This window comes from Kogia breviceps, chromosome 17 (assembly GCF_026419965.1).
Source record: "Kogia breviceps isolate mKogBre1 chromosome 17, mKogBre1 haplotype 1, whole genome shotgun sequence".
Taxonomy (NCBI): domain Eukaryota; kingdom Metazoa; phylum Chordata; class Mammalia; order Artiodactyla; family Physeteridae; genus Kogia; species Kogia breviceps.
In genome coordinates this window covers 77,369,541-77,397,503 of record NC_081326.1, presented here as the reverse complement: position 1 = coordinate 77,397,503, position 27,963 = coordinate 77,369,541, and the positions used below count along the sequence as shown (strand labels likewise).

At 63.9% G+C, this 27,963-nt stretch overlaps 3 protein-coding genes across 10 annotated transcripts; 2 read left to right on the top strand and 1 right to left on the bottom strand.

Annotated features, from left to right (window-relative positions):
* Positions 1-1,096: 1,096 nt before the first annotated feature.
* Positions 1,097-3,156, top strand: FOXH1 (forkhead box H1). Its single transcript, XM_059043350.2, has 3 exons — positions 1,097-1,325; positions 1,620-1,724; positions 1,829-3,156. Exons 1-3 carry the CDS (start codon positions 1,152-1,154, stop codon positions 2,630-2,632), a joined length of 1,083 nt encoding a protein of 360 aa, XP_058899333.1. The 5' UTR covers positions 1,097-1,151; the 3' UTR covers positions 2,633-3,156.
* On the bottom strand, positions 2,749-10,021 carry KIFC2 (kinesin family member C2). Of its 4 annotated transcripts, none has more exons than XM_059043249.2 (18): positions 9,828-10,021; positions 9,509-9,590; positions 9,177-9,328; positions 8,908-9,046; positions 8,648-8,772; positions 8,491-8,556; positions 8,274-8,402; positions 7,762-7,845; positions 7,534-7,648; positions 7,346-7,455; positions 6,850-6,958; positions 6,581-6,738; positions 4,800-4,904; positions 4,596-4,717; positions 4,376-4,499; positions 4,142-4,271; positions 3,800-4,056; positions 2,749-3,709 (listed from the first exon to the last, which is right to left on the bottom strand). In XM_059043249.2, exons 1-18 carry the CDS (start codon positions 9,924-9,926, stop codon positions 3,455-3,457), a joined length of 2,361 nt encoding a protein of 786 aa, XP_058899232.1. In that variant the 5' UTR covers positions 9,927-10,021; the 3' UTR covers positions 2,749-3,454. The 4 variants fall into 4 exon arrangements, with proteins under 4 accessions (XP_058899232.1, XP_066873788.1, XP_066873790.1 ...); XM_067017687.1 differs by having other exon boundaries at positions 9,759-10,017; XM_067017689.1 differs by lacking the exon at positions 4,800-4,904 and having other exon boundaries at positions 9,828-10,018.
* Positions 9,511-25,758, top strand: ZFTRAF1 (zinc finger TRAF-type containing 1). 5 transcript variants are annotated; one of them, XM_067017832.1, is made up of 4 exons: positions 9,977-11,382; positions 22,409-22,647; positions 23,226-23,437; positions 24,988-25,758. In XM_067017832.1, exons 1-4 carry the CDS (start codon positions 11,290-11,292, stop codon positions 25,377-25,379), a joined length of 936 nt encoding a protein of 311 aa, XP_066873933.1. In that variant the 5' UTR covers positions 9,977-11,289; the 3' UTR covers positions 25,380-25,758. The 5 variants fall into 5 exon arrangements, with proteins under 5 accessions (XP_058899357.1, XP_066873933.1, XP_058899334.1 ...); XM_059043351.2 differs by lacking the exon at positions 9,977-11,382 and adding an exon at positions 13,491-13,871; XM_067017830.1 differs by lacking the exons at positions 9,977-11,382; positions 24,988-25,758 and adding exons at positions 13,491-13,871; positions 23,848-24,612.
* The last annotated feature ends 2,205 nt before the right edge of the window (positions 25,759-27,963 follow it).

Sequence of the window (27,963 nt, the reverse complement as noted above, 5' to 3'; positions counted from 1 at the left end):
CCCAGAGTGCCCCATCTCCACTCAGGCCTACGCCCCTCCTGCCTGGGGAGCTGGGGAGCATCTCCCTCCTAGCCTAAGCCACAGGGCATTGGGGCTGCCTGGGAAGCCCTGTGTACACAGACATAACACACCTGTCCTCACTCCTGCCCAGGATGATGCCAAGTGGTTCTCGCAGGCTCCCCTGGGCAGGCACCATGATCCACAGGGCTGTGTTCTCAAGGCCTGGCCCCAAGCGGTAGCCAGTAAACACCTACAGCTAGAAGGCCTCTCCTTCCATGCACACCCACCCAAGGGCACTGCCTGAGTGCCCCAGAGGACCAAGTGGCGTCCTCCTCGGGGGACAACCTCCAGAGTATCTGGACCCAGAGGACCAGAAGAGGAGCAGAGAGGCAAACACACTTCCAGGAAATTCTCTCAAGCCAGGGGGGTCCAGCTTACCCAGGACCAGTGAAGTGCACAGGGAATAATGAGGGACTATTATTATGGTCAGCTCCCAGGACCCACTGTTGACCAGCACCAAGGAGGGAAGGAAAGTGACCTCCGGGGCCTGGGGAGCCTTCTGGGGCCATGCAGCAGCCTGTGGGAAAATCCCTTGAGTCAACTGTATCCCTCTTTTATTTCTGAGGTTTCCTCTAGGAAGCCCTCCCAGACCACCACCCAAGTCCTGCTAGCTGCTTGGCCTTGAACTCTGGGCAGGACCCACCCCTTCTTGGCGGCTCATCTTGGACCAATCACTCCCCCAACTGTTAAATGTGAACCTGAGATCTAGATGGGATAAAGTAACTGTGGGTCATAAGCCCCTTCCAAGGGCTTTTCCTTCCAGCTCTAGGGGGGGTGCCAAAGGCAGCCCAGGGCTGAGGAATGAGGCCTGGGTGGCCGCCTGCAGCCCCCACTGGAATCTTCCCTGCCCCTCCCTCCCAGATTAACCGAAACCTGCTAATTGTGGCTGCCCTCTGCACGCTCCCCTCCCCCACCGCGTATTTCTACCTCCCTTGGCCTCCCCTCCCCTCCCCCTTCCATCCGAATGATAAAGGGCTTGGCCCGCCAGCCCCCGCCTGGCCTCAGGCCCCAGCTCTTCCTCACCACACTGCCCCAGTGCCCTGCGCCCACCACCCGGCCGGACCCCTGCCCACGTGGCCTGCTTCCTCTGCATGGGGCCCTGCAGCAACCCCCGCCTGGGGCTCCCCGGGGGAGAGTCGCCCTCCCAGCCCCCCCAGAGGAGGAAGAAGAGATACCTGCGGCATGACAAGCCCCCCTACACCTACTTGGCCATGATCGCCCTGGTGATCCAGGCCGCACCCTCCCGCAGGCTGAAGCTGGCCCAGGTGAGAGGATCCCCGCCCGCTCTCCCTCACACTCCGTGATCGGACCTGTCCCCGGAAGCGTCCTCCACCTGGTCCCTGCTCGGAGGCTCAGGCTCCGGCCTCCACCCCGACCTGGCCCTACCCAGCCATGCCAGTGGGGCCGGTCCCGGCCTGGTCACCCAGGGAGAAAGCTAAAGCACTCAGGCAGGGCCCTTCCCGGCGAGGAGGGCCACGCAGAGGCGAGGGGAGGGGCAGCGTGGCCCCCCGCCCACGCGCCCCGGCTCACGGCGCCCGCTGCCCGCCCGATGGTTTCAGATCATCCGTCAGGTCCAGGCCGTGTTCCCCTTCTTCAGGGACGATTACGAGGGCTGGAAAGACTCCATCCGCCACAACCTCTCCTCCAACCGATGCTTCCGCAAGGTGGGGCAGGGCGAGGGTCGGAGCCTGGGGGCGGGACGCGGGCGGAAATCCTGAGTATCCGGGGTCGTACAGCCCCACCCAAGCCTGCCCCCCTCCTCCACCAGGTGCCCAAAGATCCCGCGAAGCCCCAGGCCAAGGGCAACTTCTGGGCGGTCGACGTGAGCCTGATCCCAGCCGAGGCGCTGCGGCTGCAGAACACGGCCCTGTGCAGGCGCTGGCAGAGCAGGGGTGCGAGGGGAGCCTTCGCCAAGGACCTGGGCCCCTATGTGCTGCATGGCCGGCCCTACCGGCCGCCCAGTCCCCAGCCGCCGCCCCGCGAGGGCTTCAGCATAAAGTCTCTGCTAGGGGACTCCGGGGAGGGGGCGCCGCCGAGCAGCCCAAGTCGGTCAGGCTCAGTTCGCATAGGGGAGGAAGAGGCACCCACTCCAGTCCCCCACTCTGAGAGGCCTCTGTGGCCCATCTGCCCCCTCCCAGGGTCCCTGAGAGCAGAAGGGGAGACTTCCCAGGGGAGAAACAGCAGGCCCTCGCCCCTCTCCCCTGAACCCAGAGCCTGGCCCCTCCACTTACTGCAGGGTACCCCAGGCCCTGGGGGACTCCCTGGTGGAAGCCACAGGGCCTCGCTTTGGGGGCAGCTACCTACCTCCTACTTGCCCGTTTACACTCCCAACGTGGTGATGCCATTTGCCCCACTGCCACCCACCTCCTGCCCCCGATGCCCCCCCTCAACCAGCACAGGCTATTGGGGGGTGGTCCCTGAAACCCATGGCCCCCCAAGGCTGCTCTGGGATCTAGACGCCCTCTTCCAGGGGGTGCCACCCAACAAAAGCATCTATGATGCGTGGGTTAGCCACCCCCGAGACCTGGCTGCCCCTACCCCAGGCTGGCTACTCTCCTGGTACAGCCTGTGAGGCTCCCAGGGCAGGGGCTGCTTTCCTCTCCCACCCTCTCCTGCCACCCTTAGGCCTGTTGAGGGGAAACCAAGGTATGTGTGGCTCCGCCTTGAGACACGAGGTACCAGCCGTGCTGAGAGTCCGTGTGTTTATTGGACACTGCAGGAGAGCTGTGGCCCAACTGGGCACCACCGCAGCCCTGATGGTCAGTCAGGCCTCTTACCCACAGAGGCAAGGCTGGAAGGAGCAGGGCTCTGCTGGAAGTAGCCCTTCCTGGTCCCACCTTCTCCAGCCCTCTGTCCATGTATCTATCCATCCATCCATCCATCACCATCTGTCACTTCCCCTCCCTGGCTCCGGGCTGGGGGAGGGAAGACCTGATGACCGCCCCAGCAGCTCCATCCCTAAATCCTGTCCCCCCTCCACTGTTGCCTGGCAAGGAGGTAGCACCTTTGGGGGGAGGGGACGGAGAATGGAGACCCTACCTGGTTGTGGTGGTGGTAGTGGGGAAGATAACAGTAAAGGAACAAACGACATTTTCATGCAAGTCTGATGTTTGGTGATGGGGTAGTGAGTCTGGTGGCCACTTGGCCGGGGTCTGCCTCCGCGGCTCTGGGATCCCCTGCTGTGCGCCGCGATAACAGCAGATGGTGATAAGGGCCGGGGCGGCAGGGTGGGGGGTGATCATTACCCCAGGCGGAACACTCCTGGGGGCGGGAAAGGGGTGGACTCTGGGCGTCTGGGGGGAAGCGGGCCCCCCAAAGATCAAGGAGGTCGTGGGAGAGTAGGGACTTTGCTGCCTCTGCCGGCAGAGACGCGACCTAGACTCCTCGGGCAGGACTACGAAGGCAGGTCCTCCGGCGGTGCCAGGGCCGAGCTGGAGCCGCTGTCCAGGCCGGGGCTTGGAGGGCTGCCCGGCGAGGGCGTGGCGGTGCAGGGGGTCCCAGAGAGTGGTGTGTCGGTGCTCAGGGAGGAGGGCGTCCCGGAGCGCGGGGCCCTGCGGGGCCTAGCAGGCCCCAGCTCCACTCGCCCCACTCGCTCGGCGAACTTCAGCGAGCACACGGTCTCGCCGAGATCCTCGGGCCGCGTGGAGACCTACGGGGAGCGGCGCTGGTGGGCGGGCCCGGGTGGGCGGCGCCTGGCATGCAAACAACCCTCCCGCGGGCCGCGGCCGCCTGGCCCCACCTGCAGCAGCAGCACAGCGGTGGCGCCGGGGCCCAGTGCGGGCTGCAGCAGGCGCGTGAGCTGCGAGTCGCGGAAGGGCACGTGTGGCCGGCGGGCCCGCAGCGCGGCCATCACTCCTCCCAGCGCCAGCAGCGAGCGGTTGATGGTCCGAGCCTCCCGCAGACGCTGAGCGCCGTCCCGGTCTTCATGCGACGTGCCGGCCGCCCCTGCCTTCCAGGCGCGCTCGGACCCTGCCAAGTCCACTAGGTGCAGCGTGCCTGCAGGGGCGAGCGAGCCCGGCGTGGAGGGAGGTCCGGTCTCGGGTGCAGCGAAGCCCCCCGCAGGACTCAGACGCCGAGGTACCTGCGGTGCCGGGACCGCTTGATGGGGACGCCGTGCGCAGCGTCAGCGTGACCAGGGCGTGCGAACGAGAGCTGTGCTGGTTCATGGCTGTGGCGGCGGTGGCCCGGTTGCTCCTCCCCAGGTTCAGCATCTGGAGGACGGAGGACAGGGCTGGCCTGCTGCGGCGTCCGCGGCCCAGGTGGGAGTACAGGGCGGGGGCTTGGAAGACTGCGCGGCCCCACCGGGCAGCCTCACCTGGTGCAACGACTCCAGATTGGGCACGTCCCAGTGGGTGAGGCCAGCCACTTGGATCCCCCCTTCGCCTGCTGGGCCCTGCCTCACTGCCAGGCGCTGGGGAGGCCCTGGGGCTAGGAGGTCCCTGGTGAAAAAGGGGAGGGCTCTGTTGGGGGTTCTGGGGGGCGGAGCCAGAAGTTGGGGCCCCGGGCGGGGAGGAGGCACCGTTTGCGGCGCTGACCTGACAGCCTCGTTGTAGATCTCCACCATGCTGAGGGTCACGTGGTGCTGTCCCCCTGTTCCCATCTCCCGGAACAGTGACTGCAGCGCCCTAGGAGCTATGCCAGGGTCCTCAGGCGGGCCCTGAGGACGGGGTGGGGTGCCTCATCGGGCTCACATCCCAGCCCCTGGCCCCAGGAGCCACCCAGACTGCCCCCTTTCCCACCTCCATGCTGTAGGTCTTTCCCGTCCCTGTCTGACCATAGGTGAAAATGCAGACACTGTAGCCTCCGAGGCATGACAGCACAGCCGACTCCAGCTCCCTGAAGACCTAAGGGTAGGAGGGGTTGGGAGGGGCCCTAAGCCCCAGGACCTGGGGCAAGGTGTGAACAAAACTTGATTCCCCTGGAAGGAGGCTGGCTCTAGGGGAGCACAGTGGAAGAGTGGATCTCCCAACAGACAGGTGAGGCTCCCTGGAGAAGGTGGCATTTGCCAGGCAAAGAAGGAAAGGGACGTGACAGGTAGCAGGAACAGGTTATGCAGAGTATTGGAATCCTGATAGATTGACTTCTTGGAAGGCTGGGGGTGTAGCAGTCAAGAGCCCAGACCCTGGGCTTGATGGCCAAGTTCAAACCCTGGGTGTGACTGGAGGCAAGTCACTCATCTTGCCCTGCGTGAGATGAGGACGGTAGTGGCACCTGTTGTGAGGATTAAGTGAGAATGCGGACCACGAGGACTAGTGCAGCACTTGGCACGTGAAAGATGAACCCAGAGGGTCCCATGTGTGGAGGCTGGTGGGCAACCAGGATCCTGGAAGTCGAGCCCTGGGAGGGTGCAGAGAGGCAGGTGAAGGGGAGATGGAGCTGGGACTTGAGTCCCGTTGGCAACTGGACACCAGCAGCAGCCTCTTGAGCAATGACACAGTCGGCCAGCTTTTGTGCCCAGAAGGTGGCGGGTAACTACCGGGCTGTCAGATCTCTTTGAAATTTGGGTTGCCAGCTACGAGGGCAGAATCCAGAATTGCTAGTTTGGTTGGTAAGATTCCATGACTAGAAAGGAGCATTGGGGGCGCTACTGCAGACAGAGATAGGGGATACAGGTGAGGGAGCCCAGTAACAGAATCCTTTAGCTTTTTCAGCCAGAATTGGAGGACCCTGTCTAGGAAGGCTACCCAGAAGACAGTAGACAAGGGGCCCCTGTTCAGGGCTGCAGTTGGGATAGAGGCTGAAGACAGGGTGGGGGTGGTACAGGGGGTAAATAGAGGTAGGTGGAAAACAGCTGCAGTGCCCCAAAAAGCGGGTGAGGGAGTACCTGCCAGGCATTCTCATCACAGTCTGTCCCCGTGAGGCCAGCACAGGTCTGGGTCTCTGATAGCTCTGCCCCTCGCCTCACCCCCTCCCAGCTCTCAGCCTTGTTTCCTGAGCTCTAGCTGCAAGTTGGCGTGCAGTGAAGATATTGTGCGGGAAACAAGGCAGTGGGGGGCTGGGGTTGGAAGCTCACCTGTGCCCCCCCAACTTCCCTTGGCCACAAAGCAAGGAGAGCTGCCCCCCCTCAGAGCTGACCATCTCTGGACCCTGGGCCAGGGGAGCGGGCAGCCAGTGAAGCCTGAGGGAAGGAGGTCACAGTACTGACCTCACAACAACAACAGCACCCCAGCCATGCTCCACAGCCCCCTGAGTAACCATCACCTCAAACATACTCATTTTCCTTTGTTTCCTGACACTAAGTTATTTTTGAAAATGTTTGTCTTCCTATTTAAGCCATAAAGTCTGTCTCCCCCAGCCTGCAGAGTTTGGTGGGGGGATGCAAAGTGGAAACCCTGGAAAGAAAGTAGGTGCCCAGCTAGGATACCAGTCCTGCCTCCCCGGCCCTCGTGCTCCCTTCCCTTCCCTGCCGGGAGTCCAGCCGCCCTCTCTCCTGGGAGGGCGGGCAGACAGACAGGAGCCTTCTCTGGTCTCCAGGGAACTCTGAGTGACAGTCGACACAGGTGAAAGGGTGGAGCATCACCTCCTCCTGGCTGGCGTGTGGAGGGAAGACCCAGTCCAGGCGGAAGCGACGCTGGTGCCCTCGATAGCAGGTGGTGACAGTGCCACCCGGACCGGGCTCTAAGCTCACCAAGTTGGAGGGTGTCCCTGGCCTCAGCCGACAGAGCACACGGATGTTCCCTGGGGGTGGAGATCAGGTCAGGGGGCCGCCTCCCAGATCCTGAAGCACGGAGAGCCTCCACATCCCCCACTTCTGCCGCCCCAGCCCTCTGCTCCCCAAGCCTGCCATACCCTTGAGCTCCAGCAGCCGCCCTGGGCATCCAGTTGGGGGCCCCTGCTGTGCTTCCAGGAGCTGAGTCCCAGCCCCGCCCGCTGATAGTGCCCCCAGCGCCCACGATACCTGGGAGCACAGAGAGGTGAGGAAGGGGAAGGCAGTAGGGAGAGTGAGGGATGGGGTGCTGAGGGCAATATCCACCACGTGGCCCCCAGCCGTGGGGATCCACAACTTTCAGTGGCTTCAGACCCTTGGGGCATCATTCAGTGGGCCTGGGATGGAGCTCAGGGACCCGAGGAGAACCATGAGCTTCCTGGCAATCCTGTGAGGGATTTACCGTCACCCCAGTTTGCACAGAACACAGTTGTTCTGGTTCCAGGACCTAAGATTTGCAGTAGACGAGACAAGACCCTGGGGCTGGAAAGGAAGGGAGAGCAGGGGTTCCCCAAGGGCAGGCCAGTGACGAGGCTGCACAGAGAGCAAGTGCAAGGGAAGGGAGCGAGCGGTCCTGACCTGGCCCCGGGCTTCGCTCAGCGAACCCTGGCAGCTCTGGGTAAAGGTGCTGACCAGTCCTCGGAGGTCCCCACAGCCCTGACGCAAGCTGGCCATGCGAGCACGAAGTCCTGGGGGCAGGAAGGCTGTTGTGAGGGCAAGCCCAGACCCCACAGCCCTCCCGTGAGCTCTGGGGCTGTAGCCCTTACCTGCCAGCTGTGCGCGCACCTGCTGCAGCTCCCTCCTGCAGTTCTCCTCGGTCTCCTGCTGGAGCTGCCGGAGGGCCCCCCGAAGGCCCTGCAGCTGCACCTCCTGCACCCCTAGCTGCCCCACCCAACCCCGGCCCTGTCACTGAGGACACAGGCACTTACCAGGCTCTGCCTCAGACACCCCCTCCCATAGCCCCAGACTTCCCAGCCCCTGGGCCCAGAGCCCACCTGGACTCGGAGAGCTTCTGTGGTGTCCTGGGCCTCCTGAAGCCGGCCCCGGAGCTGCAGCAGTGCCTCTGCCTCCTCCTGCTCCTGCAAGAGGAGTGGGGGCCAGCTGAACTATGGAGCCAGGAGCAGACTCAGGGAGGGGCACTCCAGCTGCCCCATTTTACAGATGAGAAAGTCAAGTCAACAGGGGCTCACAAAGCTGGTCACACATCCATGCCTCCCAATTCCATGCAGGGCTCCTTTCCCCAAGTCTCTCTGCTCTCCTGACATCAGTCACTGGGACAAACCATGGACTGAAAGGAGGGGATTCTCCCATGGGCATCAGTCTCCTTGACGGGGCTACCATGCATTTGCCGCCCACAGTCCGAGCCTCAGGTCTGAAGGGTCAGAGGGGGCTCCCTGCCTCTGCTCCAGCGAGCACAAGGTCCTGAGGAAGCCTGGGCGGTGTTGCTAGAGACCAGGGTACAGGAGCCCCGGGCTGCAGAGATGGTAGCAGCTAAGGAGCAGGATACCTGGGGGGCCCTGTTGGGGGGGGCGGGTCCCCAGTGCAGCAGAAGGTCCCGAGTAAGGCTCAGGCTCTGTTTCAGGGCCTTGTTTTCCAGAGTCAGATGCTGAACTCTTTTCTCCGAGTCTGTTGCCCCCTGGGAGAGAAGGAAGCCCTCAAAACTCACCTGGAGGCTGACACCCTCTTATGTCCCCCTTGTCCAGCCCCCACCCCAGCAGCCTCACCACTCCCACACGCAGCTGGCCCAGCTCCTTCTCCTGCAGTTCCAGCTGCTGCTTCAGCTCTTCCAGCTGGAAAGGAGTAAAGAGCACCGGGTGGAACGCCTCCTTCCAGTCCCCTCCCAGACCCCCACATACCCCCACTGCCTCCTGGGCCCCTCACCTGTCCAAGGATAAGCTGTTCCAGCCGCTGCCAAGCCCTCTGGTCCTCCTCTAACTGAGAAGGGTGCTGCCCCTGGGGCTCACCCCTTGGTGAAATGGAAGGGCTTTCTTCTTGGGATGGGGATCCTGTGGTGGGGTGGACCCAGTTAGGACAGAAGAGCTCTCTGGCATGAAGGAAGGGACACCTCACATCTGGCTGCTAGGGTTCTGGTGGGCGTCACTCCCTGGACAAACTCCCTCTTCAACTCACTCCTTACGCACCAGTAGGAGTGGGGGGCTGCACCCCTGAGGCTGGCTGCGTCGCCTGGGGCAGGACCTGCCTCCCCCTGGGGCTCCGAATCCATGCCAGGAGGGCCAAGAGCTGACCGGTCACCGTCAACAGCGGGGGAACATCACCAGCCTAGGAAAGAAATAGAAATCAAAGTGGAAAAGGGTGGGGGCCGGGTGGAGAGAATACAAGGAGTATGGATGGAAATCAGTAGACCTGGGAACACAGAACAGGTTGCTATAGAAATTTCAACTCTGCTTACCTTGCTCAGATCGGCAGAATTCCCGAAGCTCTCTTCCGCCCCCAGCTGGACTGACAAGAACTCCGCAAGACGCACGAGAGCCTCTTCCAGTGAGACCTCGGCCGGACGGCCCTCCGCTGCCCCTCCCGGCCCATCCTCGGACCCCGAGCTGCCTGCGAGGGAGTGGGATGGGTAGGCGTGCTGGGTCACGTGTCGGATGCTAGGCCACTAGCCGGCACCTACCAGCTCCCTCCCTCCCAATGAGGGCACGGGCACCCCTGCATCTCTCGGACGGCGGCGCTCCCTCGTTGCCCCGGGAGACGCAGCACTCCCGATGCACCAACAGTACCTACCGACCAGGCCGGTCAGCTCGGTCCACAGCTCTGCGGTGGGCTTGTCGGGGCGGCGGCGACCCCCGGGCTTGCCGCGGTCACTCTAGGGAGGGAGCGGGGGGGAGCCCCTGAGGCGAGGCCAGGTAGCCCATGGGGCTCCCTGCCTCCGAGAACTGAGCCCGAGGGGCTGAAGCCGGGCTCTCAGCTTCCAACACCAGAGACGGGGTCCTCGGCACGGCCCCTCCCCCGCGTCAGCGCCCCCGGGACCTACGCAGTGCCGGCCTGCAAAACCGTTCTCCGGAAGGGGGTCGCCGGCCGAGCTGCGCCCGCCCCCGCTCACCTGGGCGGGGTTCCCAGGGTCGGCGGCCGCCGCGGCCCCGCCATCCCTGCGAAAGAGGCTGTAGAAGATGTAGATGAGCAGCGAGTAGAAGGCGTACATGAGAGCGCGGGGCGGCAGAGGGCCCCGCTTCGCGCCGCCCCGCGTCCCCGCGCCCCAACTCCGCGCCCGCCCGCTGCAGAGCCCGTGCGCATGCTCTGGCGGCCGCCCCCTCGGCGCGGCCCCGCACCTCCTCTTCCAGAATCCCTACCGGTCCCCTGCGAAGGACCCTCGCGTGGCTGTACCCCCTCAGAGCCTTCTGTTAGCAGGTGTCCAACCTTCCCTCAAGCCCCTTTCTCGGCCCCTCCCCTCACCGTCGCTTCCACCCAGCGCTCCCCTCCCGCCCCTTCCTCCGACCCCTCCCCTCCACCTCCTTCTCGGCCCCTTCCTCCAACCCCTCCCCACACCGCCCCTCCCCTCCCCTCAATACCCTTCTCCCCACCCGTTCCCCGGCCCCGCCCCCTCCTCTGCCCCTCTCCTTACCGCCCCTTCCTCCAACTCCGCCCTACGTCCTCCTCGGCCCCGTCTTCCGACCCCTCCCCTCAACGCCCCTCCTCACCGCACCTTCCTCCAATCCCTCTCCCTCTCCCTCTCCCCGACCCCTCCCTCACCACTCCTTCCTCAGACCCTCCCCTAGAAGCCCCTCCTCTCGCCACCATTTCCTCGGCCCTTCCCCTCATCGCCCCTTCCTCCAACCCCGCCCCGCCCCATCCTCCAACCCCACCTCTCACTGCCCCTCCCCTCATGGCTCCTTCCTCGAGCCCCTTCCCTCCCCGCAGACCAGCGGGCGTGTACGTCCAGTACCAAGCAGAGACCCCCTCCTCCTAGCCCCGCCCACTCTTACAACCCAGTCTTGCTCTCCTCCACGCCCGAGACGCCCCGGCCCCGCCCCCCCCTCCGGCCACTCTAGCCTCCGCTCCTCTCGTTGGTTGGCGCGGGGCCGTCGCACACCCGGCGCGGGAGGCGGAGCGGCAGCGAGAGGGCGGCGCGGTGGGCTGATTTGGGCCTCCCGCTCATCGCTGCTCCGGGGTCGCGCAGCTCAGCGGTCTCTTGAGTGCCTGCGCCGTCCCTCTTTCCGGGCCGGGTTCCGAGGACGGCGCCTCCCCGAGCACAGGGCCCTGCGCCCCTCTCCCCCAGGCCCTGCGCCGACTTGGGTCCAGGACGCCAGAGCTAACGCCCACCTAGTCCAGGCCCCGCACCGTCTTTTCCCGGCGGATTTAGGTTCTTCTTCCCCGAGGTTGTGTCCAGTGGCCTCAGGGCTCCTGCGAGTTTCGGATGAGCCCATAACAATATTTAGAAATTGGGTTCTGGAACCTGGGAATCCTGGAGAGACACCCTTAGGGCCCCCTGTCGCCGGCTTCAACGTCTTCTCCAAAGTTGAGGATCCCTTTCCCGTTCCCTCAAACTCACTACCGCCCGAGGTGTCATGGCCCCCAGGCCAGGGCGCGAGTGGAGCTCCGCTCTGTCCCACCTGGCGCTGGGATCAGTGTCTCTGTATGCAGCCCTGAGCACTGCCCAGGTGAGTACACTGGGGCCGGGCAGGGGCGTAGCCCACTCCCAAATCCCTAGAGGGTGGTGGGAGGTAAGTGTGGGGGCCCGACTTCTGTGAGACCTTCAGACCCTTCCCTGTTTAAAGGGAGGTCCTGGCCTCTTTTTCCCACATCTCCCTTCCCTGTGTTGACAGGCAAATCGAGGGGCCGCTGCTGGCTTCCTGCTCCAGGCCCTGGCTGCTGCCACCATGCTGGCCCCAGGGCTGGGCACAGATGAAGACTGTCTTGCTGGAGCCTGGGTGGCCACTGTCATTGGCCTGCCCCTCCTGGCCTTCGATTTCCACTGGGTGAATGGGGACTGCTCCTCTGCCAACCTGCTCCTGGGAGGAGGCATGGTGCTGGCAGTGGCTGGTGAGCACCTTGGTGCTGAGGGCCGCTCTGTGGCTGGGCAGGCAGTGGTGCTGGTGGTCGCAGTGACCATCCTCATTGTGGCTGTTTTCACGACCAACACTTATGGAATGTGGGGGGCGGTGATGCTCGGCGCCGCAGGCCTCCTGAGCCGGCTGGAGGAGGACAGACTGCTGCTGCTGCCAAAGGAGGACGTCTGTCGCTGGGCCCTGGCCGGAGGCAGCTGGGCCTACCATCGGGCCCTGCACACACAGCGCCTGCAGTGGGGGTGATGGTTGGGGACAGCAAGGCGAGGCTTCTGCCCTGGCTACCACTTTCCCCTCATGGGCCTGCGCCTAGGGCCTCCTCCTCTAGGGAGAGACTCTCCTTCAACCGAAGCCAGCTTGCTGCAGAGAGACTGGTCCGGGGGCAGAGTCTGGGCACTATCTCCTTCTCTAGCGCAGTGTGAGGACTTGCCTAGACCAAAATGAGGGGGACTGGGTCCCAGGCATGTTTGGGGGCCTGATTCTGGGCAGGCCATAGTTGTGGATCCAGAGAGAGGCTTGGTCTCCAATAAACCTTAGGGATTTAGTAGGAATATGGACTCTGCCTATTCTTGAGTCGGATTGAGAGGTCCTCCAGTGAGCTTCCTAAGGCTCCCAGGGCAGCAACTGGTTTCCCTGAGCAAAGGAAGGCAATGCGCTGGAACCAACCCTGGGGGCCTCACTCAACTTGGCCTGCCGGCACCTTTGTCAGGAGGGCCCCTGGACTGAGAAGATACAGGAGCCCTTACTCTCCTGGAACACGGTGGAGTTTTGAATATCCTTGCAAGGTCTGGCTGGTGGCCCTATGGGGCAGTGACCTTAACCGGCCGCCGGCTGGGGTGGGGGCAGGGGAGGGCCGTACCGCAGCTGTTCCCAGAAATGTACATCCCCTCCCAGGGCTGACTCGACCTCTACCCGTTTGCCCACCGGCCTGTGCAAGGCAAGTCCTGATTTCCTAAGACCCTCGCTTTCCTCAGCGGACCCCTCTTCAGCTCCCAACCCCAGGGTTATGAAACGGGATTGGGCAGAGCAGTGGGTTAGATTCCGGGTCCAGAGTCCTCCCTTGGGGAGTCCCTGCACTCGCGTCCAGTGGAAGCACATCTCTTCCCGCACAGGAGGGAGAGGTGGCCGGCAGTTTCTCGCTTCGGCCAGCCAGGCCAGAGCCCCGCGCACGCTAGCCTGGGTGTCCGGGGACAAAGGCGCAGGCACATCTGGGCGTGGGGGTCCAAGGTTGCCCTCCGTTCCGGGGCACCCAAGGCGTGTGGTCCCGGGCCAGACTGGCGGGAAGCACCGCGCTCAGCCCTGACGCCAGGACTATTCTGGCCCCAACGATCGCCCCTCAGCGGGTCGCCAGGGGCCCCGCCCACCTTGTGCAGGGGCGGGCCTTCGCGCGGCCATTGGTTCTGGCTGTCGCGCTGTCTCCCCGAGCGGCCCTCCCATTGGCCTTGCTCGGCTCACGTGACTGAGAGAACAAGGGGGCGTAGGTGGCGGCGGGGGGGGGGGGGAGCGCGCAGGGAAAACAAAGATGGCGGCCGCGCCGGGGTCGGTGGCCGCGGCGGCTGCGGGGCGACGCGCGGGCCGAACCCACTGAGGCGGCGGCGCAGGGAGCGGGGCTGCAGGGTCGCGGCGGCGGCGGCGAGAAGGCGGAGGGAGGGCGCGGCGCCCCTTACCTCCAGCCGCGGGAGCGCGCCGGCACCCGCCCGCCGGGCCGGCCGGCCGCGATGTCCGGCGCCGAGGAGGCCGGCGGGGGCGGCCCGGCCGCGGGGCCTGCCGGTGCCGTGCCGGCCGGGGTCGGGGCCGGGGCCGGGGTCGGGGCCGGGGCCGGAGCGTCTGCGGGGCCGGCGGCGGCGCTGGGCGAGGCGGCGGGGCCCGGGATCCCAGACGAGGCGGGCCTGGCCGGCGCCCGGCAGCTGCAGGAGGTGGCGGGCGACTCCGATGCGCCGCCCAAGAAGCGGTTACGGGCGGCCGAGACGGCCGAGGCGGCGGCGGCGGCGGCGGCGGCGGGCAGCGGGAAGCTGGAGGAGCGGCTCTACTCGGTTCTGTGCTGCACGGTCTGCCTGGACCTGCCCAAGGCCTCCGTGTACCAGGTAGGGCCGCCGGCCAGACCCGGCTCGGCTCCAGCCCCGCCGCGGCCGGCCCCCCGGCACCGCGTCACCTCGGAGGCCAGGCCCGAGCCCTGGGGCCCAGAGGTGGGACTCTGGCGCCTGTTCGGAAGCTCCTCATTCTCGTCCTCTGGGAACTTTCCTGTTTCCTGCTCTGAACCTCCTTTTTTTCTCGTTGTGACTACCTTATTTCCTGATGGGAATCTCCTGTCTCCCACTTGGACTCCCCTTTTCTTTCCAGGTTCCCCTGTTGCCCCTTCCTCAGCACTCCTCAGCCCACCCTCAAGCTGAGCCCAGAGGAAGCTGGCGACAGATGCCCGTGCTCCTCCCCACTTCTGAGCCTGCTCCGCGCAGCCCTGAGCTCCCTGGGCTCCGGGAGTCCCTGGTTTTGGCTCTTCCTCAAGTGTTTCTTCTCAGTTCTTTTGCGGCCACACCCCCCAAAACCTGTCCTCATGCTCATCCCGTACCCCTTTACCCTTCGGTATGGAAGAATCCACTCCCCTTGTCACTTCTTTTTGGAAGAAAGTTGAGAAGGGAGGGCCTCACCTCTTTGCCTTCCCCCACCCCTTCCCCTCATTCCTGGTCCGGATGAACTGCCCCCATCAAGCCCCACAGCCTGGGTCTCTTCTCCAGCCCCAGCCCCCGCCCCAGCCCAATGCACTGCCTTCTGGACATGCGGTGCCTCAGGCTGGGCTCCTACCACATCCCACCTCACCCACACCAGGCCTGGCTTCCTAGGCTACTGGTGCTCCACGAGGTCTGTCCACTTCCCTTCTGTCTGAAGAGCCAGCCTGGTGGCTGGACTCAGAGTCCTTAACCCACTCAGGGCTGCCAGAGAGGATACGTAGCCCAGGGGGTCTCACTCGTGCACCCCGTAGCAGCAGGGTCACACTCTGGTCCCAGGGTCACTGCGCAGCATTCTGCTTTCTCCATTGTGTCTCTCTCCACGTCAACCCCCATCTCTGATCACCCCCACACCCCCAGCCCCTTTGAGGAGTGAAACAGGTACCCTGTCACCTTTCTTTACTTTACAGGAGCTGGAGCTGTGCTCAGTGTGAGGGCTGTGGTGCGAGGGCCATTTTTGTGGTAAACAGTGCAGGCTAGTCTGAATCGCCATTTCCCCAGCCTCTGGGTCTCCAAATCCTTCCTGCTCTGGCATGAGTTTGCTTTGGAGGATCCTAGTGTGCCTGGGTGATGGAGAGAGAAGAGGCCTTGGTGGGAAAGTGGGCTGAGTTCCTTGGGGAGAGGACACTGGCTTTCAGCCCACCCTCCTGGGCTTTGGGAAGCTCCTGGCCAGAGGTCCTAGCTCCGGAGTACCACAGGCCTCCTGGCCCAGTGCAAATTGGGGTAGCGCTTCTCATAACTGCCTCAGCCTTGGGGGTGCACCTCAGGACTTGTCCTTTCTCTGCCTTTTTTGCTTGCCCGTGACCTTTTGATCCGCCCCAAAGCACTCTTCCTTCCTTGGGCCTTGAGTGAGAGTCTAGGAAGCCAAGCCAATGGGCGGGGTGGGGGGGGTGTCCCAGGGGGATTAGGGGGTTCCTCATCTCTCCTCGTGTGAGTGGGCTGGAGATGGACCTGGCATGAAAACAGGCCACGTGGTGCCAGCTCTGGGTCCACTCAGCACAGGGAGCTGCATCTCTGCCTCTGGCCGGAGCCACTGGTGACCGGGCCTCTGAGCCTGGCTGCTTCAAACCGGCCCGCACCGTGCTGGGAGCTGAGCTCTGGGCCGGCAGGAGGCAGGTGGCTGAGCAGCTCTGCTGAGGAATGAAGGCTCTGGGCCACCTGACCTGCGGCCTTCCCCGTGGCCTAGTGGGCTCTGCTCAGTGGCTTCCCTGGGAACGGGCCCGCTGAGTGAGGAGAGCCCACCGATGCTGAGCTGTGGGTTTTGGCACCAGCCCTCTGCCCCACCTTCATTCTTCCCAAGTGACAGCTGGGCCTTGGCAGGGAGTTGATTCCCTCTCACCTCTAGAGGCTGGGAGAAAGCTTTAGAGCGTGTGATCAGTGGGAGAGCCCTTGGCCCTAGAAGGGTTGGCTGGAACCCTGCCACGAGTCAGAACTCGCTTTGGCTGCTGGAAGACCTGCTGTATGATGGGGGCCCGTGGGGCATGGATACACAGCCGTGCCCACCCTGGAGCCTGGGGTGTGAGGGGGCCGAGGGGAGGCTTCTTGGTGGCTCCTTGCTGCTTGCAGTGGTCCGCATTACCCTCACAGCCACTCTGGATGGGGACATTTATTTGGGTGGGTGGGAGATCGAGATGGGCCTGGAGGCCTGCCCCATTGCCTGGTTGGCATCAGAGCTGGGTTTATTCCCAGGATGATGTGGTCAACGACAGGATAGGTTCCACGTGCGCTGCCTTGAAATGAGGACGCAGAGCTCTGCGTGTCCCTGGTTGGGGCCCACTGCTCGCCAACGCTTCTGGGCCTGGGCTCAGCCCCTCCACTTCTGCTGGCCTTTGGTGAGTCACGTTGACGGGCTGTCTCTGGTGGACCTGCCTCAGGCATGTGGTATGTTTTGCTCTCTGTTCCTATGGGCAATGTTTTGCCTGACCCCACCAGGATACGTGGTTTGAGGCAAGCACTAGCAGTGCTATGTATCTGAGGGCTGTTTCAGATGGGACCCAGTTCTGGGGTGAAGAGAAGAGCCAGTGACCATGCTGAGCCCTGCATGCTGTGCCTGGCACTGGGGCAGCAGGGGCATCTCCGTGGGCCTCCGGATGTGGCTGGGTGCGCAATAACTCGAGAGCTTGCTCTCCGGCTACCAGCCCCTACCTCCGTGCCTCTGGGGAAGCCTGGGTGGTGGTGAGAGCAGACACGGGCTACACGGTTAGGCTTGGTCACCTGCTCCCTGATCTGAGCCCCACAATGTTGGCTCCGCCATGGGTCCAGTACATCACACCACCTGGGTTGGGATTCTTGCTCTGGTGTCAGACCAGGGCACTCATGCAAATGGTTCTCACTGTGACCTGTGTCAGGTCAGGTCAGGTCAGGGCTACAACTGGTACGGCAGGTGCTGGCTTTGATGTTCTCCGTGTGGGTGTTCGGTGTATTCTTGGTGACTGGGCTGACAAGGTGTGCAGCCACCTTCTACGGCCCTGGGTGGGCACGGCAGCAGGCAACCAGGTAGGGGTAGGAGGGCCGGGGACGCAGCAGTGATGTGCACATAGGAGCTCTGTGTTGGAGCCGGCAGCGGGCAGCTGTGCTGGCACCTGCTCGGAATGCAGCCCTGTGGCCCAGCTTATGTGACCTGGGTTGTCTGCCTTCTTTGGGGGAAACACAGCCTCAGTGGGTGGTGCCTGGGTCGTTGCAGCCACAGCCTGATCCCTGACCCCATCTGGGACTCTCCTCCAGCCCTTCACACAAGGTGGACCTGGCCCTGACCCTGCTAATGTCAGCTGAGGCCCTGAGCCGCAGACCAACATCTGGAGGGAGGGGCCCCAGAGCTCTCCCACCCCAACTTGGTTCTCAGCCAGGAAAGCTCCTGTGACCCCCGTTCGGGTGGAGGAGCAGTCAGGGGGCCTTTGTCACGGTAGGTGGCACCAACTGGCCTTCTGGCCCCTGTGCCCGCTGCTCCTGCCTCAGACCTGAGACCCGCCCCTTCAGCCCGTTGCGCTCATGCCCCTGCTGCCTGGGTGCCCTCTCTCGTCCCTGCCTCTGCCCACTTCTGCTCCTCGTGGGCCCCACTGAGGCAGCACCCCTGCACCGAGGTCGTCTTCTCTCCCTGCTACAGGATGCCTGTCCCATCCCACCTGCCTGGGCACTTGACACCATCTGTCCTGTGGGAGGATTGAGGGTGTCCTGCTGCGCTTCCTGTCCCCGCCAGGACTCGGCTCAGCCCACTTGGCTTGGTTACCTTGTTGGCAGCCACGTGGGTAAAAGGCCCAGGAAGCAGGGGTGGCTCCGTCTCTGCCTGCGTCCTGGCCGATGCGGGTACCCGTCTTGGGGAGCTTCCAAGTGCGCCATCTTGGCATCTGTCGACCTGCCTGGTGCTGCAGACTGTGTTCAAGGTGATGTTGAAGGAATCTCCAATGGGGCTGCCCACCCACATGGCCTGGGATCCTCTTCCCCAGCTCCAAGGCTACGGCTGGCTCATGCTTTGAGAAAAAAGCTTTGAAAATGTATCTGCTTAGCTATCCAAGACAAGGGCAGAGGAGAGAGCAAGCTTCTGGTCCCTGACTAGATGAGAGATGGTGCTTTTTGTAGTGGGTGTTTGTCATTTGAGTTACCTTTTGATCCAGGCAGCACTTGGGTTCTGAGCAAGAGCCCGACTGCAGGTTTGACTGGTCCCCACCCAAGTCCCCGAGTCACGGGGTGGTGTGACATCAGGAACTCCTGGCCCAGAACTTCAAACCCCAAACCTGGTGGAAGGTTGTAGTCCTGTAGTCCTGAGACACACTTGTGTGTCTCAGACCCTGCATGGTCCCTGCCGGGCCCCTTGATGAAAGAGGTCAAGGAAACCTCAGGCCGAGTGTGCAGGGGTGTGGGGTGCTGTGAGGCCCTGCTGGGCCTGGTGAAGGGGGGCCTTCAGCTGGGCTGAGGGGCGCTTTGGGGATGGGTACCCTCCGCTGTACTTTGGAGATTGGGCTGCTCACATGAGTCTGGGTGCTGAACCTGCCTTTAGTGGTAAAAAGCGGAGTTTGGGGACCACCCCAGGGTTTGAGGGGACTGTGGGCTCCAGGCCTAAAAGGCCTACTGATTGAGGACTTGGCCCCCAGAAGCTGGGGGGGGCATTTTCTAAGATCTGCTTGTGTCCCAAGGCCCAGGGGCCAGGGCTCCTCCTCAAGAGTCAGGACGGTTTCTTCAGCTCCCCCAGGGGGAAGCTGGTTCAGATAGAGGTGCCAGCCTGCATGGCCTGGGTGCACTGGGCAGGCATGGGGAGGGGCTGCTGGGCGACGTCCTGGAGGCAGGGACAAATGCCTACTTTTGGGTCATTGCAAAGGGGCTTGGGCTGGGTTGGGGAACCCAGGGGTGAGAGAGCGAGAGGGGGTTTTGTTGAAATCACAGGCTTGTGCTTGGAGTCCTTCCTGAGGCTTCCGGGCAGGGGCTGCATGAGGGGCTAGATGGGTTCTGCTGGGTGATGAGTGTGGTGCCAGGCGTTAGTTCTCTGGCCACTGTGCGCCGCACTTGTGGTCCCATCCTACCTCTTCAGTGCGTGATAAGGCCAGTCCTGTCCTTATTGCCTTTTTTTTTTTACCTGTCTGCGCCATGCGGCATGCGGAATCTTAGTTCCCCAACCAGGGATCGAACCCGTGCCCCCTGCAGTAGAAGCGCGGAGTCTTAACCACTGGACTGCCAGGGAAGTCCCCTTGTTGACTTTTTTTTTTTTTTGGTTGGGCTGGGTCTTAGTTGTGGCAGGTGGGCTCGTTAGTTGTGGTTTGTGGGCTTCTTAGTTGCGGCTCGCCAGCTCCTGAGTTGAAGCACGTGGGCTCCTTAGTTGCAGCTCGCGGTCTCCTTTGCTGTGCCACGCAGACTCTTAGTCGCAGCATGCACGTGGGATGTAGCTCCCTGAGCCAGGCTCCCTGTGTTGGGAGTGCGGAGTCTTATCCGCTGTGCCATCAGGGAAGTACCTCCCCGCCCCCTGTTGTCTTTTGTGTCTGAGAAAATTGAGGCCCAGAGAAGGATGTGACCAGCCTCAGAGCATACTGCTGGTGACCTGTGGGGTCTGGCCAGCATCTGTCCTGGGAGGGCCTTTGAGGCCCTACAAGGTCCTGAGCTGTGGAGCCCCCTCCGTAGCCCTCCCTGTCTCTAGGGTATTCCTGGCAGGTGGTGGGAAGGCAGCCCATCCTGGGCACTGCAGGAACTGCTCCTCGGAACTGCCCAAGCTCCCGGGGGCTTGGCCCTGGCACGTAGCATGGGGCACTCCGACTGCCCTGGCTTGTGCTGTCCGCCAGAGGCTTGGCGTATGGCCAACGCTGTGCTGAGCCCTCTGGGGCCCAGCTTCTGGATGGGCAAATGGGGCAGGTACAGAGCAGCCTGACCACCGCAGAGGCCCTGGGCCCGGCGTGCGTGCAGAGTCGGGTCTTGCTCTGGAGGCCGAGCGGGAGCCTGGCTGGTGGGGAGCGCTCTGGGGCACGGCGACTGCCCTGCTGCGTGCAGACTGCCTGGGCCGGGCAGGCGCTGTGGCCAAGGCTGGCCGGCTGGGGCCCGCCCAGAGAGCGCCCCTCGGGTAGCCGGTGAGGGACTAGCCTCGAGTGGCCGTTGGCTTGTCCCTTGGCAGGCCGGCAGCGCCTGGAGCGTCTTGCTGGTAGCCGCACTCCGATTGAGAGCTGGGCTGTTAGGGCTGGAGGGGCAGTGCCCCCGCCTCCCCAGAGCTCAACAGAGGGCAGGTGCCCTGGTACCTGAGCCTGTGTTGGGTCTGGAGGCTCCGGGAGGGTGGGGTGGAGGCTGGCCGTGGAGCCTGGAAACTCCTGCAGCCCCCAGGTTCTGAGGAGAGGCCTGCCAGGGGGGCGCGCAGGTCACCCCCTCTGCTCCAGAGCAGTGGGCTTTTCAGGGCAGCGCTGGGAATGACAGTCACACAGTTGGCAGCCTCGGGTCCCTCAGGAAGTCCCAGGACTCCATCCCGAGTCTCGCCTGCAGGCCCACAGAGAAGCCAGCTGGGTTGGGCCCCGCAGTGGCTGTTGCTCTCTGCTGAGGCCCTCGGGCCCTGCCTTGGGGCATCTAGAACTAGAGCTGGCCACACAGAGTAGTGTGGGGTCCCAGGCCTCCCTGGCTTCCTCACTGGGGTGCTAGGCAGCGGCTGGGACTTCAGCAAGCCCGGTGCTGCCTTGTCTGGCCTCACTTCCGGGGGCCCTGCAGCTTCTTCCTCCCGTGACTGAGCGGTCAGGTCGCCATGTACTACTTCCTCTCTGCCTTCTGGAAGCCACAGCGATCCTCTCCCTGGGGCTGTGGCACGGTGAAGCCAGGCCCTCTTGGGCTCAGGCCCTTGGCCGGGCTTTGAGAACACGTGTGACCTGGGCTTCCCAGAGGGTGGCAGCAGCCGATGGTGCCGTGTCCCCCCACCCTCTCCTCCACTCATCGCGCCTCTGGCTTCTCCACTAACCCCAGGCAGTGGACGGGGCAGACTGCTTTTCCTCCCTGGCCGCTCTCGGGACCAGCCTCACTCAACGACCCCCAGCCGGGCTGTGTGTCCAGAGCAAGCGCTGGCCAGCCCCTGCCAGCCCCCTCCTCGTCTCGCACATCTTAACTTTTGACCTGGCTTAGAAATTGAGATTTGAGTGCAGCTGATCTAGGGTGTTTGTGTGGACTTGGATCCTGTGACAGAGGCCTTTGTCCCCACCATCGGTCCTCGGCACACAGGTCCCATCACTCACTGAACCCCAAGCACAACCCGCAGGCACTGAGAGCTCACTCAGCCTCTTGCAGCCCTCAGCTCAGGGTGCACGGACCCCTGGTATTTACTGAGGACCCCATCGTGTGCAGGCGTGGCTTGGCAGTGGCCCTGTGAGTCCCTCTACCACACTGGATCCCAGTTGCAAAAGGGTCCTGGGCCCCAAGGAAGCCTGTGGAAGCACTGCTTGCTCACTTGCCCTCAGCCACTGGGTGTATCCCAATGGAGATAGGTGCCTTCGGGGGAGGGCCCACACTCCCACCAGTGTTCCCCGGGCTCCAAGACTGCCGTGTCTGCCCTGGAGGACACAGCTTGTCTGCTCTTGCACCTCTGGTTCCCGTGTGGGCCTCTCCTCCCCCAACCCCGTGAGCCCCTGCAGGCCCAGGCCCATAGCTCAAGAGCACCAAGTGGGTGTTCAGGAGGTGTGTGGAGCCAGTGAGGGAGCCGAGATAGCTGAGCTGGCAGCCCACTGTCTACACGCCAGGACCCCTGGCAGGGAGGGGCAGGTGGCCGACAGCGTCGTCTGCACCTTGGATCCGCAGGCTCAGCCAGGGAGGGGCCTGGCTCCTAGGCCCAAAGCCAGCAATGCTCCTGCAGGCGCACACTGCCCACGTGCCCTGTCCTGGGCCAAGTGGGCCTCCCCGCCTGCCGTGGCTCTGTGTCACCGGCCCTTGGGAAGGTCCCCTCCAGGTAGCCAGCCCCACTGGGCGGGTGGCAGCTGCCTCCTCACCTGTGCGGGCCCAGGAGGCTGGAGTGGCGGGGCCAGGCTGAGGGTGTAGCTGCCTCGGCATGGACAGCTGGCCGAGAGCCCGCGTTCCATGGGCATCCCTGAATCAGGCCCCGTGGTGGACTTTGGGGACAGTCTCCAGCCCCTGGATGGGAAAAGCCCCCGTGTGGCCCACCCAGTGCCCACCGGCGGGCCACCACAGTGAAGAGCCCGAACCTCTGCTGCCAATGAGGGCCACCTCGAGACCCGCCCTCTCCATGGGGACCCTGCTGGCCACGTGCACCGGGAGGACAGCCTGGCCCTCCCTCAGGAGTGGGAGTGGCAGCCTGTGCTTGTCGGGCAGCAGCCCACGGCCCTGCACCCCCTGCACCCCCTGCACCGCAGCCCCTGGGAGGGGCCGGCAGTGGGGCGGGCGCGCGTCTGCGCGGTCCCACAGGCCCGTGAGCTTCACCTCCCTTTCCTTCTCCGCAGTGTACTAACGGTCACTTGATGTGCGCTGGCTGTTTTATCCACCTACTAGCAGATGCCCGGCTGAAGGAGGAGCAAGCCACGTGCCCCAACTGTCGTTGCGAGATCAGCAAGAGCCTCTGCTGCCGCAACCTGGCCGTGGAGAAGGCCGTGAGCGAGCTGCCCTCTGAGTGTGGCTTCTGCCTGTGCCAGTTCCCCCGCTCCCTCCTAGAGAGGCACCAGAAAGAGGAGTGCCAGGACAGGTAGGCACCTGGGCTGGCCGGCCTGCCTGCGGGGGGCGTGGCTCCACACACGACGCCCGGTGGCGACCTCACGGGGCCGGGTTAGTGCAAAGCGGCTCAGAGCCCAGGCCGTGGAGGGGGGGTGGGCGGGAGGCTCCACAGCCTGGGGGGCTTAGATCTGCAACTGGAAGCGTCTGAACGTTACCCTGGCCCCCCAGGGTTCCCTGTGGCTGTGTGGTGGCTTCTTTCTTGGAGACTGTCCGTGGTGTCCCTGGGCCAGGAAAGTGTGGCCAGCACAGGGGCTCTGGGAGCACAGTGCGATGGTGGCACTGGCACCCCAGTCCCCCCCCCCCAGGGGCCAGGCTGCCGAGCCTCCCCCGGAGGGAAGCCACGCGGGGCCCAGGACTGTTGTGGGTGTAGGGGGCACGCGCACGCACAGCTCACACGTGCCCTGCTCCTCCTCAGGCTCTCACGCACTCTGACCCCTTCCTGAGGGCCGGCACGCGGGGCATGTGTCCTTCGGGGGGGGGTTGTGTGAGCGGGGCACAGCCACCTCCCACGGGGCGCAGGTGTGACCGCAGTGCTCGCCTCCTCCCCAGGGTGACGCAGTGCAAGTACAAGCGCATCGGCTGCCCATGGCACGGCCCTTACCACGAGCTGACAGTGCACGAGGCCGCGTGCGCCCACCCAACCAAGACGGGCAATGAGCTGATGGAGATCCTGGACGAGATGGACCAGAGCCACCGCAAGGAGATGCAGCTCTACAACAGCATCTTCAGCCTGCTCAGCTTCGAGAAGATCGGCTACACAGGTGAGGCGCCCTGCTGCCCGCTGCATGCCACACAGGCGGGAGCCGGGGGAGCCACGGGGTCTGGGCAGCGGCACAGTCTGCACCGGATGGCCAGGCTCTGGACAAGCTCCTGGTGAATGGGAGGACACCTAAGGGAGAAGAGGGGCTGGGGGCTGAGCTGGGGAGGGGCCGGGCAGGACCCTGGGGGCACCTGCATGGCTCTCACAGAGGCCCTTCCCACCTGTCCTCCCCACCCCAGCCCTGCCACCCCAGCCAAGTGGTGTCCTCACCACATGGGGCTGCACAACCGTGGGACAGTTGGGCTCTAACTGGAAGGTGGGTGTGTCTTGCGGGGCGGTCTGGGAGCTGAGGGCCTGCCCTGCGGAGCCAGGGGCAAGAAGAGCACTCGTCATGTCAGGTCCTACCTGCAGGCGGTTACTGCAGTGGCCACTGGCTTCCTGAGGCCAGCGAGAAGATGGTCAGGGCCAGGGCTCCAGAACGAGCTGAGGGTGCCTGACTCACACTGCAGAGCTGGGAGTGGACGCCCAGGCCCACTGGATCTCCCGGGCCCTCCTGGCCACCGCCCCTGCCTTCGGACACTGGAGAGCAGAAGTCAGGCCAGAGCCTGCTCTAGACACAGAGAATAGCAAGAAGCCCCTGCTGTCGCTGGAGCCGCTGGTGGTACTCCGGCCCTGTACTGCCCGGCCCACGCCAGGCGGCCGGCTCAGAGCACCGAGGGCAGTCGCAGGCAGCCAGTCAGAGCGCGCTGCCTGCACTGGACCTGGCTAGGTGGAGGCCTGTGGGGGCCCGGAGGCTGAGGGCCGGGGTCTCGGCAGAAGAAGACCACGGCAGCTGGTTAGTCGCAGCCTCGGCTGCCCCGGTGGGCACTGTGTCACAGACAGTCCAGGCCAGGCCTGGAGAGTCTGGGTGGACCGAGGCGTCGTGACTGCAGCCGTGGCCGGGCAGGGAGGATTGGCCACCTCTGTGGAGGGACTCGCCAGCCGTGGGCCACGGGCTCTGCTGAGAGAACTGTATGATGGCAGTCGCCCACTGACCGATGGGCCCTTCGGCCGGCCGGCAGAGCCCAGCACCAGCCACGCGATGGCACTCTGCCTCAAGGCCTGACACACCAGCCCGGCTGCCGGCTTTTCTGGCAGCTCTGTATCGGAACCAATAAAGTGCACTTGTTCACAGAACTGCATCCTGTCTGTGTGTCTGCTTACCCCGGCCCCCTGGGCGGGGCCTCTCCCTCTGCTGGGCCCCGGGGAAGGGTGAGGAGGGAGGCCTCACCTGACCTGGGGGTCAGGCGGGGCTGGCCGTTCACCTCTCACAGCCTCTGGACTCCCTGCCGCTAACGCGTCACTTCTGTTCGTAGTTGTTTCCCCAAAGCTTGCGTGCGCCTCCGTTTGCCATAATTGCGTTTGATTTGCCTTGTGACAAGCAGAGCCCGCTGTGTCCTGGTAAGTTGCCTTCCTCCCTGGCCGAGCCCGTGTCCTCGGCCGGCTGGGAAGGCGCTGCCGCTGGCCCTGCCTACTCTGACCGCCGGCTCCCCGGCCTGTCTGTCTCCACAGAGGTGCAGTTCCGGCCATACCGCACGGACGACTTCATCACGCGCCTGTACTATGAGACGCCGCGGTTCACGGTGCTGAACCAGACGTGGGTCCTGAAGGCGCGCGTGAACGACTCAGAGCGCAACCCCAACCTGTCGTGCAAGCGCACGCTGTCCTTCCAGCTCCTCCTCAAGAGCAAGGTAACGGCACCGCTGGAGTGCTCTTTCCTGCTGCTCAAGGGCCCGTACGACGATGTGAAGATCAGCCCTGTCATCTACCACTTCGTCTTCACCAACGAGAGCAATGAGACGGACTACGTGCCGCTGCCCATTGTCGACTCCGTGGAGTGCAACAAGCTGCTGGCCGCCAAGAACATCAACCTGCGGCTCTTCCTGTTCCAGATTCAGAAGTAGGCAGCCCCGTGGCGCTGCCCACACCTGCCCGGCAGCGGCCTCACGGCACCGTCGGCCAGCTCAGCCAAGGAGGAGGAGGAACAGAAGCGAACACTGGGACGTCTGCATGCGTGTGCGAAGGTGGGAGCGCCCCCCTCGCCCTCTGCCCCACCTCCCCTGTCCTGGGCGCTGGAGGCCGGGCCACCGCAGAGGAGACGCTGCTCGGGGACCCGAGGCGCGCGGCACAGCATGGCAGCCTGGCCCAGGCCCCTACCGTGCAGCGGGCCACGCGCCTGCTCTGGGCCCCACACGGGGCTGCGCACGGCCCCTGGGCCGGGCTCGGGGGCGCTGACCTCAGACGGCATATTTGATTGCAATTAAAAGGCACCCTTGTTTCCTACTTTCTGTTTTGTTCGAGGGGAAGGCGTGGCTGTAATTGGACAGAATGGGGTCTTCGGTTTGGCCGAGGGTCAGAGCCCGCCCATCCCTGTGACTGCACCTTCACGGGCCCCGCCCCAGGAGAGACTTGGAGTCGCTGCCCCCTCTGTCACAGGCCTGGGCAGCGGAGCGGGCGGGGGCGGGGCTCTCACTAGCTCCAGCACATCCCACCCCCCAGCCGCTCCAGGGAGGCAGGACTTGGCCACCAGGGCTCAGCAGACTTTTCGGAATGCAGGGTGATTTTCTGTCTCTTCCCAGGGAAAAAATTAAACCCTTCACAGGCTCTTCTACAAGTTATGCAAATTTAGCAAGAGAGAATCTGTCTTCTGTATTCAGCCCTAAGGACTCAGTGTCCGCAGGCTGTGAGGAGAGTTCGGGGGTCTGCCGGCGGTGAGCAGTCCTGGCTGTGTGAGGGTCTGAGTGGTCCAGCTGCCCCCATGCTGCTCTCAGGGACCAGCTGCTGGCCCTGCACCCAGGGCTCTCTGCATGGAGGTCAGCGCTGGGCAGTGGTTTCTCACCCGAGGGAGGTGGGCCCCCCGAGGTCCTGCAGTCCTGCCCCAGAGCTGCGGTGAGCAGGCCTAAGTGCAGGCCTCACAGGGGGAAGGAGCCCTACCTGGGGATGCCAGGACCCTGGGACCTACTGGGAAAGGGAGAGCTCAGGCCCCTGCTTAGGAGACAAGGCTCTTCTGCAATAGTTTCGTGTTGCTTCAATACCAAAGAACTGTTTGCTTTGCCCCCAGCCAGGCCCAGCCCGTGCTCGGAGCAGCCCCTGCTGGCCTGGCCCCCTATTGCCTGGGCCCTGCAGGCTCAGTGGGCAGGGCCGCCCTGGCCTATCTCTGGGGGCTTCTTTCTCTCCTGGCCCTCGAGGTGGGGAGCTGAGAAGGGGAGTGAAGGAGCTATGGGGTACAGCTCGAGCCTCAGCCAGTTCCTAGCGGACGAAGCAGCCCTCTCAGGCTGGCGGGTCCCCTGTTCCCCACCCAGGGCGTGGGGCTGGCGGGGGTCCCATCCTGCAAGGCTGACTCAGCCTGGCTTGCCCTCCACAAAGAAAGACCCCAGCCCAGCCCCAGCCCACCCTTGTGGGCGTCGGACCCAGGCACACCCTGGTGGTGTCCTCCTGCCTGTAGGCAGAGAGGGTGACACTCACGTCAACACGGGCCAGGTCTCCTGTGTACGGATGGCACCCTGGCACCCCACTGGGTCTCTTGGGGATGGACACCCTCTCTGTCAATTCCAAAGTGACCATATTGTGAGGGGGGCCGGGACAGGGGTGGGTTTGCCTGGTCCGTGTGTGTCTGGGTGCCTGTGTGAGACTGAGGAAGCAGAGGAGTGGGCCCCCGGCAGCTCTCCTGGGTGGGGCAGGTGAAGGTGTGTGGCTGCCACAGAGGGCCAGGCAGGAGGAGGGCAAAACCAGGGCTGGGCTAGCAGACCTGTTGTGGAGGGGAGTACAGGAGGGGCTGGGCTCTGCGGCACCAGGGTCAGAGTTCCAGCTGCTGGAACACACGGCTGGGGGCACGTGGCCCTTGAGTTCCAGCTGCCCAAGTGAGTGTGTGGGAGTGGGTTGGCACTCAGGCAAGGCCCTCCCTGTAGAGGTGTGGGTGGGTCTGGGGGGGCCCAAGAAGACTGCTAATCCACCAACACGGCCCCGCCCTGTGACAGTCAGTCATCTCAGCAGCTGAGCCTTACAGCCAGGAGGAGCTGGGCAGTCAGTCATCTCAGCAGCTGAGCCTTACAGCCAGCAGGAGCTGGGCACTTCTGGGACATTGCAGTGCGCTCTTGGCCATCACTGGAGGCTGGCGCCGTAAACCTCCTTGTGTCATCTCACTGGGAGTCACTGGTTTACTGGAGAATGTCCCAGTCCTGTCGTAAGAAAGGAGAAGACACCAGCAGTCTGTCTCCAGGATCCCGGTCCACCTTGGCATCCTGAGCTGGTGAGGGTTGGGGGAGGCCTGGGGGCATGGGTTGAGCCAGACCCCGTTCTCTTCTCTCACCCCCACACTTTCCTTTAAGCACTACATCTCTCAGTATGCCCAAAGTGAGACATTTACAAAAATAATAAAAATAATTTTTCAAAGAGAGGAGTGAAGAGGTGTTTTTACCGCTGTCGGAAACGACAACATATTATGTTTGCTTTTGTGATCTGTGTTTTCCTTGGATATTTCTGTATGTA